The sequence below is a fragment of the Colius striatus genome, chromosome 19 (assembly GCF_028858725.1).
Source record: "Colius striatus isolate bColStr4 chromosome 19, bColStr4.1.hap1, whole genome shotgun sequence".
Taxonomy (NCBI): domain Eukaryota; kingdom Metazoa; phylum Chordata; class Aves; order Coliiformes; family Coliidae; genus Colius; species Colius striatus.
In genome coordinates this window covers 4682159-4693315 of record NC_084777.1, presented here as the reverse complement: position 1 = coordinate 4693315, position 11157 = coordinate 4682159, and the positions used below count along the sequence as shown (strand labels likewise).

General features: G+C 41.0%; 1 protein-coding gene across 3 annotated transcripts; it reads right to left on the bottom strand.

Annotated features, from left to right (window-relative positions):
* Positions 1-1880: 1880 nt before the first annotated feature.
* On the bottom strand, positions 1881-11149 carry TTF1 (transcription termination factor 1). Of its 3 annotated transcripts, none has more exons than XM_062011791.1 (12): positions 11098-11149; positions 10053-10153; positions 8980-9724; positions 7914-8164; positions 7369-7554; positions 6436-6514; positions 6047-6177; positions 5336-5558; positions 4938-5027; positions 4653-4718; positions 3891-3976; positions 1881-3453 (listed from the first exon to the last, which is right to left on the bottom strand). In XM_062011791.1, the coding sequence occupies exons 2-12, from the start codon at positions 10120-10122 to the stop codon at positions 3296-3298; spliced, it is 2085 nt and encodes a 694-aa protein (XP_061867775.1). In that variant the 5' UTR covers positions 10123-10153; positions 11098-11149; the 3' UTR covers positions 1881-3295. The 3 variants fall into 3 exon arrangements, with proteins under 3 accessions (XP_061867775.1, XP_061867774.1, XP_061867773.1); XM_062011790.1 differs by lacking the exon at positions 11098-11149 and adding an exon at positions 10905-11091; XM_062011789.1 differs by lacking the exon at positions 11098-11149 and having other exon boundaries at positions 8980-9893; positions 10053-10140.
* Positions 11150-11157: the final 8 nt, after the last annotated feature.

Sequence of the window (11157 nt, the reverse complement as noted above, 5' to 3'; positions counted from 1 at the left end):
CCCGGACAATGGAAGACGCGGGAGCAACCCGGCCTCCTCCTCCGCGGGGGCTGCAGAAAGCTCCGACGCGGTCACGGCAGAGTCCCGTCCCGTCCCGTCCCGTCCGTTCACCGGTCCCCTCAGCCCGCCGCGGGGCGCCGGCGCTGCCGCCGCGCCGCCCTCAGACCCCCGCGATCCCCGCGCTTCCGGCCCGCCGACGGAAATGGGCGCCCCGCGTGCGGCCAAGCCCCGCCCCCTGTGAGGAGCGGCGGCGTCTTAAAGGGCCCGTTGTGAGGGGAGAGCGGGGGCGGCTGCCGGGGGACAGCGAGGTGCGGGGCGGGGGAAGAGGGGGGCGCAGCTGAGGGGGAAAGGCTCTGCCGCAAGGAGGGGATTACTGCTGTACTAATATAACAAAATCCTGCGCCCCGGCCCCTGCTGAGGCCAAGCACAGCAGCTTGAAGTAACAGTTCCTCAGGGGAAGCTTCCCCACAGCCTCTGCTGTAACGGAGACCACTCCCACGTGCAGCCCAGCAGCCCCTGAGCCTCAGGGAGGAGGTTGAGTTATAGCTCAAGGCATGGCCCCTGGTCTGAGCCGAAGCCACTTCCATCGAAGCTTCTGTCCCTGCCTCATCATCTACTGACCCTACAGGTCACGGGAGTGACAGTATCCGGAGCCTGAGGGGCTCTGAGGAATCAAACAGGCATTATTTGCCTTGCTTCAACTTGTCTAAGGCTTTACAGGAGAGGTGAAAAAGGCAAGTCCCTGTTTGATCTTCAGCTGCTGCCACTGCAACGCTCCTTAACTTTGAAGTGCTTCTCTGCTGCAAACACAACTCCTGTAACCTGGCTGTCTCTGTCTTTGATAATGCCACACAGCTGAGCATTTTCTTCTAGAACACGATTCAGGCCATTAACACACCAGGGAAAACACTTGAAGTGACACAGCTGCGTGAATCACTGAAGTTTTAGGGGACTGGCAGTGCTCTTTAGACTTGAAGGATCTGTCATGCTCTTATTTATAATGCAGCCTGATACACAAAGCTTTGTCAATGTTATTTCCCTCATTCTGTGGAGCTTGTTTGGGGTTGGGTTTTTTTGAATCCTCTGCACAGTTTGCTCTATTTTCAGTAATATTCAAATATCCACATGAAACAAAAGCCTCCTGTGCTTGCACTCACGTGCCTTCATAAGATCGTAGCAAAGGGAAAAGCTGCTTCCTTATGCCCTCAGAAGCGCCATTATCCAGCAAACATAAAATGATCAACAAGTACTCTCCTCCTTTCTGTGTTTCTTCCAGGCACTAATTAATAGGGTGAACCTTACCAAACTTACTGAACTTTAGTAACCCACTGTTAAACTCTGTTAAATTCCATGGAGCTCACTGAACACTGACAAATTATTATTTTACCTCAAAAAAAACCCATCTTGCTGCTTTCTTTTGAGTGAGGTGCATTCCACTCATCCACGACCACTGTCCTTTAAAGCACAGCTTAAAATAAATCTCATTATGCAGGCAAAGTTTATTTCTGTGAGATCTACTCTACAAACTTTACAAGCAAGCAATCATTTGTGTCCTAGCCTGCAGAAAGTTCAGCTCCCAGGAAAAAAAACAAAAGATACAAAATGCTTAGATTAAAAAATTCCAGTTCTTAAAACCCAGAAGGCAACAAAAGCAAGTGAAAGACCCAGGTGTAAAGGAGCTGCTACATGTTTTCTTCCCACTCTGTCTAGTTTCATCTCTTGTCTGGAAAACTTACCCTCATACTGGTATTTCATCTCAAAGAATGTCCTGCTTGTCTCTCAAAAGTCACTTTTTCTGCCTTCAGAGAGACTAAAACCAGATACATATAAATAGAGGAAGGTCTCATTTAACATCCCTTGCTGGCAGTCACAGTCCAGAATAACTTCAAACAAGGCCTTTATTTCAAGCTGTTGAAAGTTCTGCATTTTGATGACAATTACTAAACAAGGAAATTATTGCTTATCAAAATAAACATCAAAAAGTAGTATCTGTCAGACACCAAGTCTTCTTGCATTACTTTCTCATACAGCATATAGGAAATAGAAACAAATCAGAAATACTTTACATGCAGAGTAAGATTTTTAGTTATCTTTTTTTACATTCACCTGGTCAATTACAAGTAGTTAAGAGGCAGATAGTCAGAAATATCATACAAATACATAAATGCAACCTCCATCTTACTCCTCCATTTCTTACTAAATTGTAGAAATTCTCCTTGGCACAATAAAAATATATATATCTGTGTGTGTATATGTACACTGCCTATTCTGCCTCTGTAGTCCAAATATTAACATTTTAAATGCATTGTTCTGGTTAGCATGAAATGACAATTTATTAACAGTAATGGACAAAAATCTCTTTTCTCTAGAAGGGATGATAAAAGTCATTCTGTTCAGGAGACTGGAGCATCTTTCTTATGAGGAAAGGCTGAGGGAACTGAGGCTGTTTAGTCTGGAGGAGACTGCAGGGGGATCTCATTAATATTTACAAATATCTAAACGGTGGGTGTCAGGAGGTTGGGGTATCACGCTTTTTTCTAGTATCCAGTGACAGGACAAGGGGTAATGGAAAAGCTGGAACGCAAAAAGTTCCACTTAAAACATAAAGAAAAACTATTTTATTGTGTGGGTGAGGGAGCCCTGGCACAGGCTGCCCAGGGAGGGTGTGGAGGCTCCTCTGGAAGTTTTCAAATCTGCCTGGATATGATCTTGTGGGACCTGATCTAGGTGGACATGCTTGAGTAGGGGAGTTGGACTAAATGATTTCTAAAGGTCTTTTCCAACCCCTACAAAGAATAAGGTACCCATGAAAATAAAAAAATTGAAAAGCAGCAGCAATTCAAAGTTCTGCTGTTTCCATCAACACAGATGTCTTAAAATTTATACAGGGATTTTAAAGTTAATTTAAAGCCTTTTCTCAATTCTCTTTAAAAAAAATTAAAATTCACTCAAGTTCTGAAAAGTAAGTTCACAAACAAAAGGTCAACTGCAACTTCCAGCTCCAGAGAAAACAAAGCAGTTGGAAAAAATACTGGTTTTAAGACATTCAGAAAGCAACCTGGATGCTTACGTGAAGAACTCTAAAAGCAGGGCTAAATTAAGGTAATAAAAGGTGTAACAAAAACTGTATTTACCTCAATCTTCAATATTAAATAAGAAAATCAGACATAGACATCTTCATTTTTGCCATTATGAGACAGCCTGTGTGCCTGCAGTTGTTGATCTGCACCCACTTTGAACCAAATCCATTCTGCAGTTAAATATGCAGACTAGGAATTGCTTTTGGAGCAGTGAATCAATCACTGTCTTCACTGGAGTCAAAAATGTCACCGAGTCGGAAAGACTTCTTCTGTGGCTTGGCTGAACTGTCAGAACTCGAGTGTTTCCCCTTCCGTTTTCCTAACGTTTCTTCAAGTTCCGGGAGTTTCTTTTCATAAAGATAATCAACAATTTCTTTGAAAAAGGAAAAAAAAAAGCCTTGATCAGATTTGAAATGGAATTGGATGCAGAGTGGAAACTGGATCTCACAGACAGAAATTACTTTGCCACTGTTAAATGAAAAACCATCTCAGTGTTCTTTGGTCATCACCGTGGCTACAGAGTTGGTCAGACACATACAAATGTGCAAAGAGAAACTAAAAAAGCAGAGTCATAAAACCTTTAAAGCCAAAGTACTAAAATAGGTTCAAAAGCACTGCATAAATATAACATTGAAAGTAAACTCTAATTTTTTTCTATAAAAGGCATTTAGCAAAACAAGTACAAAGCTTGAGATTTGAGACAATTTACTTAGGGGAAAGGTAACTACAAAAAAGTTGAACTAGAAAACCTTTCCTTTTAAATTCAAGCAAAAATGTTAAGGAGTATATAGAAACAGCTGGGATACTGACCAGAAAAAGTCTTCTTCTGCCAAAAAGGGACACAGGAGACTTTTAGCTTATAAAATTTTGCTTGAACATAGGCTTTAGGGACATCTCTGAAAAGAGAAGAGTTCAAAGAATGAGTGGTGCAAGGAACTATTACACAGTTTAGTTCTGAGTTATCCACTCCTGAGAGTAACACCAGCCAATATCTTAGCTTTAGATATAGAGGATGGATTTCAAATCCTAATTAAAGCAGTTTTTCAAGACAGCAATTCACCTTTAAGAACCTAAACCATGCCATCATACATACGTATTATTTGTTTAGTGAGAAGAAATGGTAAATGAAACTGAAAGTATGTGGAAAAAGTGCTGCAGAGACAGTGTAGCACTCATAGCTTTGGTAATCTCATTTTCAGCACTTTACTTTGTTTGGAAGAAAACTATTATATTGTATTACACATTCCTATACTCACTCTTTTTCCTATATGCTGATTAACATCTAGAATAGTCTTTTATCACTCTTTAGCACAGACTACATAACAGCCCGAGCACACAGAACACACTGGGAATACTATCAATGTTGCCTGAAATGGATAAAAGTAAGTTTCAGAACTTCTGGGCATGGTTTATTGCTCAATGCTATGGAAAGGTGTACCACTGTACATTACTAAACTAAATTACATCTTCTATAGTTGTAGGGAGACAAGAACATAGATTCCTGTATGTATTTTTAGGGCTGTCTGCTTCACCTATCCTTTGTATCCATAAAAAGAAGAAAACAACATTTACCCAATAGCATTACTGATTTCTTCCCAGTTTACTTCATCAGCATCCTCCACTTTAGTTTCATGCAACCTGTGAATAGAATACAGACCCCAGTTTGTAGACAGAATTCAAGAAATAATTCAAAAATGCTCACAAGCTCCCCCAAGTCAGAAGTCACAGAACACATTTTTCCAAAGAAAGAGTGGTTTCATAGAACTGCAGCCATGTCATTCTCACCCTGCAAGTTCTTACAAACACAGGTCAGAAGAGCAAGAGATACAAAAACATTCCGGTACCTCTGAACTATACCTTTTAATAAGGTTGATCTTGACATGTAATACATCGGGCCCCTTACTTGAGTGCTGTCCTTTGGTCATCTTGTGTGTTAAAATTGTAGTCCTTTGAAAACAGATAAAAAAGATTTCTGTCATTTCAAGAAATTCCAAGCATCAAAAAGAAGTGTCTTCAAGATGCTACTGCTACCAGAGACAAGTAGAAATCAGGCTTCATTATCACAAGAAGAAGAAAACTTGCCACAGCTAGCAAGCAGTTATTTATTTGTCTCAAACACATTTGTGATGCCTCTTCTGTAGTTCACAATTTTTATCTATCTTGTAACAAACATCATAGCACAAACAGTTTTGCAAAACAGAGTTAAAAACTCCCTGGAACACATTTTACTATCTGAGCTTTGTCTAAAACCTTACCATTTCTGTTTACATTGTCTCCAATACCGAGTTCCCACTTTGGCTTCAATCTCAGTCCATGGCAATTTCTGGTACAGTGTCTCACGGTCAATTAAGAGATCTCTATTTGACTTGTCGGATGCAGACAGAGAATTTGCATCTCCCATTCTTTTCCTAATCACTTCCTCCACTGCACACATTAATTTCTGGGTCTCTTCCTTTGACCAAGGACCATAATTGATAGCTAAAATTGAAAAATAAGGTTAAGGCATAATTTATCATAAATGGTTAGGAAAAAAAAGGCAAAAGAGCCTTTATTCTTATTCACAGGATTGGCTTCTTTACACACTTCCTAGAATCTCCTCTGCATATGACTGAGAGGAGAGTTCAGCCTCATCACTAAAGAAGAGCACCAATTCCTAGTTTCTGTCTTTTAAAACCTGGTTGCTAAATTCCTCCTACCCTCCCCCTGAAAGCATCTATTAAGATGTCAGTTCCATTTAATCGAAAGTTGCTTTTGCTCTCCTCCTTCTCCCTTTTCTATCACAGACTTCTCTTCCATATGAAGATGCCAGCAGTGCTCTGGAGAAAAGAACCACCACAAATTCACTTTTTTAAAAATCCAGTCTAAGGATACTTTTCCTAAAGTTTAAGACATACACAACAAGCAGTTAAAGTAACTTCCCCAGCTACAACACAGAGAATGAATTGTTGTTGTTAAAAAGTACGTACCTGACTTGATTTCAGAGTATTTCATAGCAACTGAGAGGTTAGAACGGGACATCATCTCAGAAATCTTCTTCCAATTATTGCCATGCAGAGCATAATACTTCTTTAATTTTTCTATTTCTTCCTTAGTATATCTAGTTGAGGAAAGAGGCACAGTTTTAGCTGTAAATTCAAACCATTCCATTATCTTAAAAGAGCTGTACTCTTTACAGGCATTTCAATGTTATTATCCCTACCATTTCAAGTCATACTGTAGAACAAAGCAGTCAGAAAAATTAACTGTCATTTAAGTCACAGTAAGTGGTACAAATAATACAGATGATCTTCATTTATATCCACTTTTAATAAACACCAGGGACTGGTATTAGCATTGAGAAACTCAAATTACTCACCTCCCTTTATAATTATTTGGGTCAAACATCTTCCTTGCTCGATAATATATCAGCCTCCAGGGTCGTGGTATGCCCTTAGCTAGAAGGAAAATGATTCCTTGTTAAGAAACATTTCTCACACTGGTGAGGCCACTTTAAAAAAAGAAAAAAGCCAAAACAAAACCAAACCAACAACAAACATTTTCACAACTGTGCTGTCAAGGATAATATTGCTCCATTCAAGAAAACATACTCTACAACACTTTAGTAACTGCACAGGAAAGTCCCAACAGAATCTCCTGAGGAGTCTCAGAGATGTAATTGTTGTGACTGTGGTGAGATTGTGAATGCTAACAGTTAGTAAATAACTGTGTATATGCCTGCACATGTGGGCAAATGTCAAAAACTGAACTTTTTAACTCTCAAGAACAAACCTGCTACTCAGCAGCTACAAATTGTATGGACTGGCTGTACAATTGATCTAGATGTAATTGAAATGTCACTAATGTAAGGAATATACCTATCAACAGGCAAAGCCACCAGTCAGAAGGCTGATGGGAAGGGAGGAAAAGGAAGAACTCCTGCAAACAGAATGTTAGCCACAAAAATTTGTTTTCCTCGAGTCTTGGCAAACCTCCCAGCAATAAGTCACTTAATTGTAGCCTAGCAAATAGTGTACCTTAGCCATAACACAAGCCTAAACACAAGTTTGAAAGTCTGTAAGTGTTGCTGGTCATCATATTTTTATGTCTAAACATTTCACACTTGAGAAAAGAGAGGAAGAACAGCACAGTGTATTGCACAGGTTAGCAACTACCTCATCTCAGCTGCATGCTCCCTTTTTGCCTAATTTAGCAACACTAGTGCTTTTAATATTTTTTTGGAGAAAACACATCATGGTATCAGCAGGTTGGAGTGTAACACTCAGCTCAGAGAAAGAACTTAAATACTTACACAGCTTTTCACAAAAATGATATTCTACTTTTAGGCGACAAATAGTTTCTCTGTCCTCTGGGTACCTCGAGGTGAAGAGGAGCTTTTCAGCACTGTCTATTCCAGAAATTGATAAGAATTCTTCAATATTTTTCCGGAGCTGATTATTTTCCTTCTGGGAAAATCTGCCAAACTTGACAGCAATACCTGAAATATGCAGGAAGTTTTGTTTAGAACAAAAAACCAAACTTCAAGTACCATCTGTCGTCCATTACACTTCAGGTTTTAGCAAAGGTAAAGTAAAAGATTAACAAATAAAAAAAGTGAAGAGAACTGAAAAGAGGCAAAACAAGAGCTGGGAGAAGGTAATTTACTGATATGCTTTGGACTGCAGTTTAACAATGAGGAGGCAGGTACTGGGAAGCAGATGAAGAGAAAATATGTCCCACAGAATGAAGTCAACCAGACTCTAAGGACACAACAGGTACAAAACCAAACCAAACTGTTTCCCCTCTCAAAACTCTGGCATGGTCCTTCCTCATAGCAACAATATTTTGAGAGCTCACCTTGTTTTTTAAACTCTTTAAACCTTGCTAGGTCTCTGCCAGCCATCTTTCGGATTGAACTGTCCGATATACTCCTCACATGAGGAATAAACTCTTCCAATTCCTGTTTTGCAGTATCCAAATCTATAATCGAACACATGGAGGAGTTCAGGAACTCTTCATCATCCAAACTAAGCTCACCAGAGGCTGCCATTTCAGTAACGGAATTATCCTGGTGCTTCTTTGTAACTGATGCTGAGGGTTCTGGTGTCCTGGTATTAAAAAGAGAAGTAAAATAAAACATACCACTAGAGCTCCAAAACAGAGATTGTTTTTCTTAGTATCTCTACGATTACAAAAGTTAACACATTCATTAAAGAACAAGGAATACTTCATACATCCACTCCCTTGTATTTCCAATTTTGTAACATAAATGTGATTTATTATCAAATTTCTATGCATTTAATATTCCAAGAGCTTTGGGGAAGTCTTGAGAATCTGCACCTTTCCCAGAAAACTCTCACACATAGACGTATAGAAGAAATTGGATCTCTTGCCACGGCTGGAAACACAGAACTTTTCCATCTGTCTCTTACTACTGCTCTTATTGTGGGTTCTAGACTGGGGTAAAAGCACTGAGAGCTACTTACTTACATGAGCATTTGTTTACACATTTATTTGACCTTGTACATTCACTGTAAATACCAAATTTAACAGAGTAAATCCCTTTTTTCCCCTCCCCATCACCTTTTATTTTTTACTAATTATGAATTGCTTGCACATAAGTTATTTCTATACCTACAGTTTTTAGATAGGACAACATATTGTACATTGAAGACAAGGGTAGTGTAATTCTTGCAAGTTGTCACTGTATCTTCACAAGTTGACTAAGCTCTTGAAGTAGGTCTACAACATCTCAACATACTGTAAAGGTTTTTGAAGTTGTTTTTAAAAAACATATAGAATAGGCAGAAGAAACATTTGGGATCCAAATAATGTCACAGAAACATATTTGATGGGTGGGGAAAAAAAAAACCCAACCCTACAAAAAAACCCCCACAAAACTACAATCAAAACCTAAACTTACCTTTCATCAGACTCTGAAGAGTCTTCCTCCGTGACAAAAGCTTTACTTTTTATTTTCTTTCTAGGATGCACTGGAGTTTTTTGAGGAGCTCGATCAGCTGCTTTAGTTGGCTTAGAAAAATTAGCAGGTACATCTGTAGAATCCTCACTCACAGAAAGAAATGCATCAGAGTCACCATTTTCACGCCATTGCCGGGTCGCTGCCACATCACCTACATCTGCAGGTAATGACAAAGTTGTATCTTCCTCTTGCCTGTTTTGCTCTGGGGATGACAACAGCGACTGGTCAACAGGTACATCAGTGTCCTCTTGTGTATTTTGGGTACTACTGTCTCCTTTTTTCTTCTTCTTCTTCTTCTTCTTTTTCTTCTTTTTGGATCTTTTACTTTCATTTTCATCCTGTGTTTCTGAGGCTGGCAGCTCAGATACCTCATCCACTTCAGGCAATTTTAGTTTTCTTTTCTTCCTAATAGGTTCTTTTAAATAAACATAATCATGATCAACGTCCTCACAACTCTCAGTGCCGAGGCAATTCACTGTAACACAAGCTCCATCCCTTTGTTCATCTGTATCCTCACACTTTTTCTTCTTTTTTTTCTTTTTCTTTTCAGAAGCATCCACTCCAGTTTTATTACTGATTTCATGTTCCAGTTCTACACAAGAATTATCAAACACAGGCTGTTGCTTCTTCCCCTTCTGTTTTTTGGCTTTTTTCATTTTGCCTTTTCCACTCTGTGCTGCACCATCTGCAAACAGCGGTGGAGAAGTACAGTTAGGCTCTGTATTTTGTATACTCTCATCATTCTCAAGTTTCTTATCATATTCTTTGTGTTTTCTCTTCTTCTTCTTCTTCTTGAAAAAATTCTGAACTTCAAAATCATCTGCACTTGGTTCTTCTGTCATATTTTTTCTTATCTTAAATAAAAAATATCAGGTTTACTCAAATGTTATAATTTATGTACTGTTACAGTTATCTAGAAACAAACATACCAAAAAAACCCTACCCCAAACATTAAAATGCTCTGGAACTCCTCAGTAATATCTTAGAAACATACAATAAAGAAAGGTACTTACTTTTCAACCCAGCTAATTTTGCAAAGCGACGGTGAAAAAGCAACGCTTTCTTCATCAAACGGATGTGCATCACAGCTGTATTCAGCCCTGAAGCTGCCTTCCTGTAACAACAAAGACACACTTTAATTAAATACTACTAGCTTCAGATTGGCTTCTATTAACTAAACAATGCCAGACTGCTATATTCAACTCTGCTTTCAGCATTGAAATGGCAACAAGCTAAAAGTAACAAATATTAAACTAACTGGCACTAAAAACAACGTGAGAAGCTTCTGACTGGCCTTGCCCATGCTCCAACAGGTACAAGCCTAGACAAGAACTGCAAGCTCCCTGCAACCAGAACAAATCCATTTCTGAAAACTACTGAGTTACCCAAAGCAGGCAGGAAGTACTTTTTAGCACATTTTCTATGGTCTGCACATAAAAAAACCCCACTTACAAAGCAACATTCTCTCATCTCTGAAACATAAGACCTCGAATTTCACATCTCCAACAGTTTCCAGTGCCGACTGGTACCAGCTACAACAACCTCCTCACCATCACCCAGCAGCAGCTGCCCTGGAACCCCTGGGGACGGGCACCAAAGCACACTCACTCCGCCCCACATGGCCCTGAGGACGGGCACCAAAGCACACAACTCCCCCACATGGCCCTGGGGACGGGCACCAAAGCACACAACTCCCTAACATGGCCCTGGGGACGGGCACCAAAGCACACAACTCCCCCACATGGCCCTGGGGACGGGCACCAACACACGCAGCTCGCCCCTGCGCCGAGCAGCCGCTAAAGCGAGGCCGCGGGCCACAAGCCGAGGCCGAGCCGTAGTTCAGGGCCCCAGGGGGAGTCACGTACCACGCAGCGGCCGGCCCGCCGTTACCCTCCGCCTCACTCCGGGACTACCGAAGGCGAGGGAGGCATCCGGAGCACCCACAGACCTCTCGGTGGCACTGGGGTGGGCTAAGGCGGGGTAACCACAGTCCCCTCGGGGCCCTGACGCCCTCCCCTGCCCCGGACAGCGCGTCCCGCGTCCCGCCGCCCGCCTCACCTCCGCGCCGCGTGCGCTCCCCCGCCGTCCGCCGCGACTGTCCCTTCCTGCCGCCCCGCC

Bases quoted from the DNA above. Each gene is read 5' to 3' on its own strand.
- TTF1 (XM_062011789.1), bottom strand. From the start codon at position 9,881: ATGACAGAAGAACCAAGTGCAGATGATTTTGAAGTTCAGAATTTTTTC. The intron at 6,515-7,368 runs GTAAGTATTTAA...TTTTCCTTCTAG, and splicing joins TCATTTTTGTGAAAAGCTGT to CTAAGGGCATACCACGACCC. The intron at 4,719-4,937 runs GTATAGTTCAGA...TTCTATTCACAG, and splicing joins AAGATCAACCTTATTAAAAG to GTTGCATGAAACTAAAGTGG.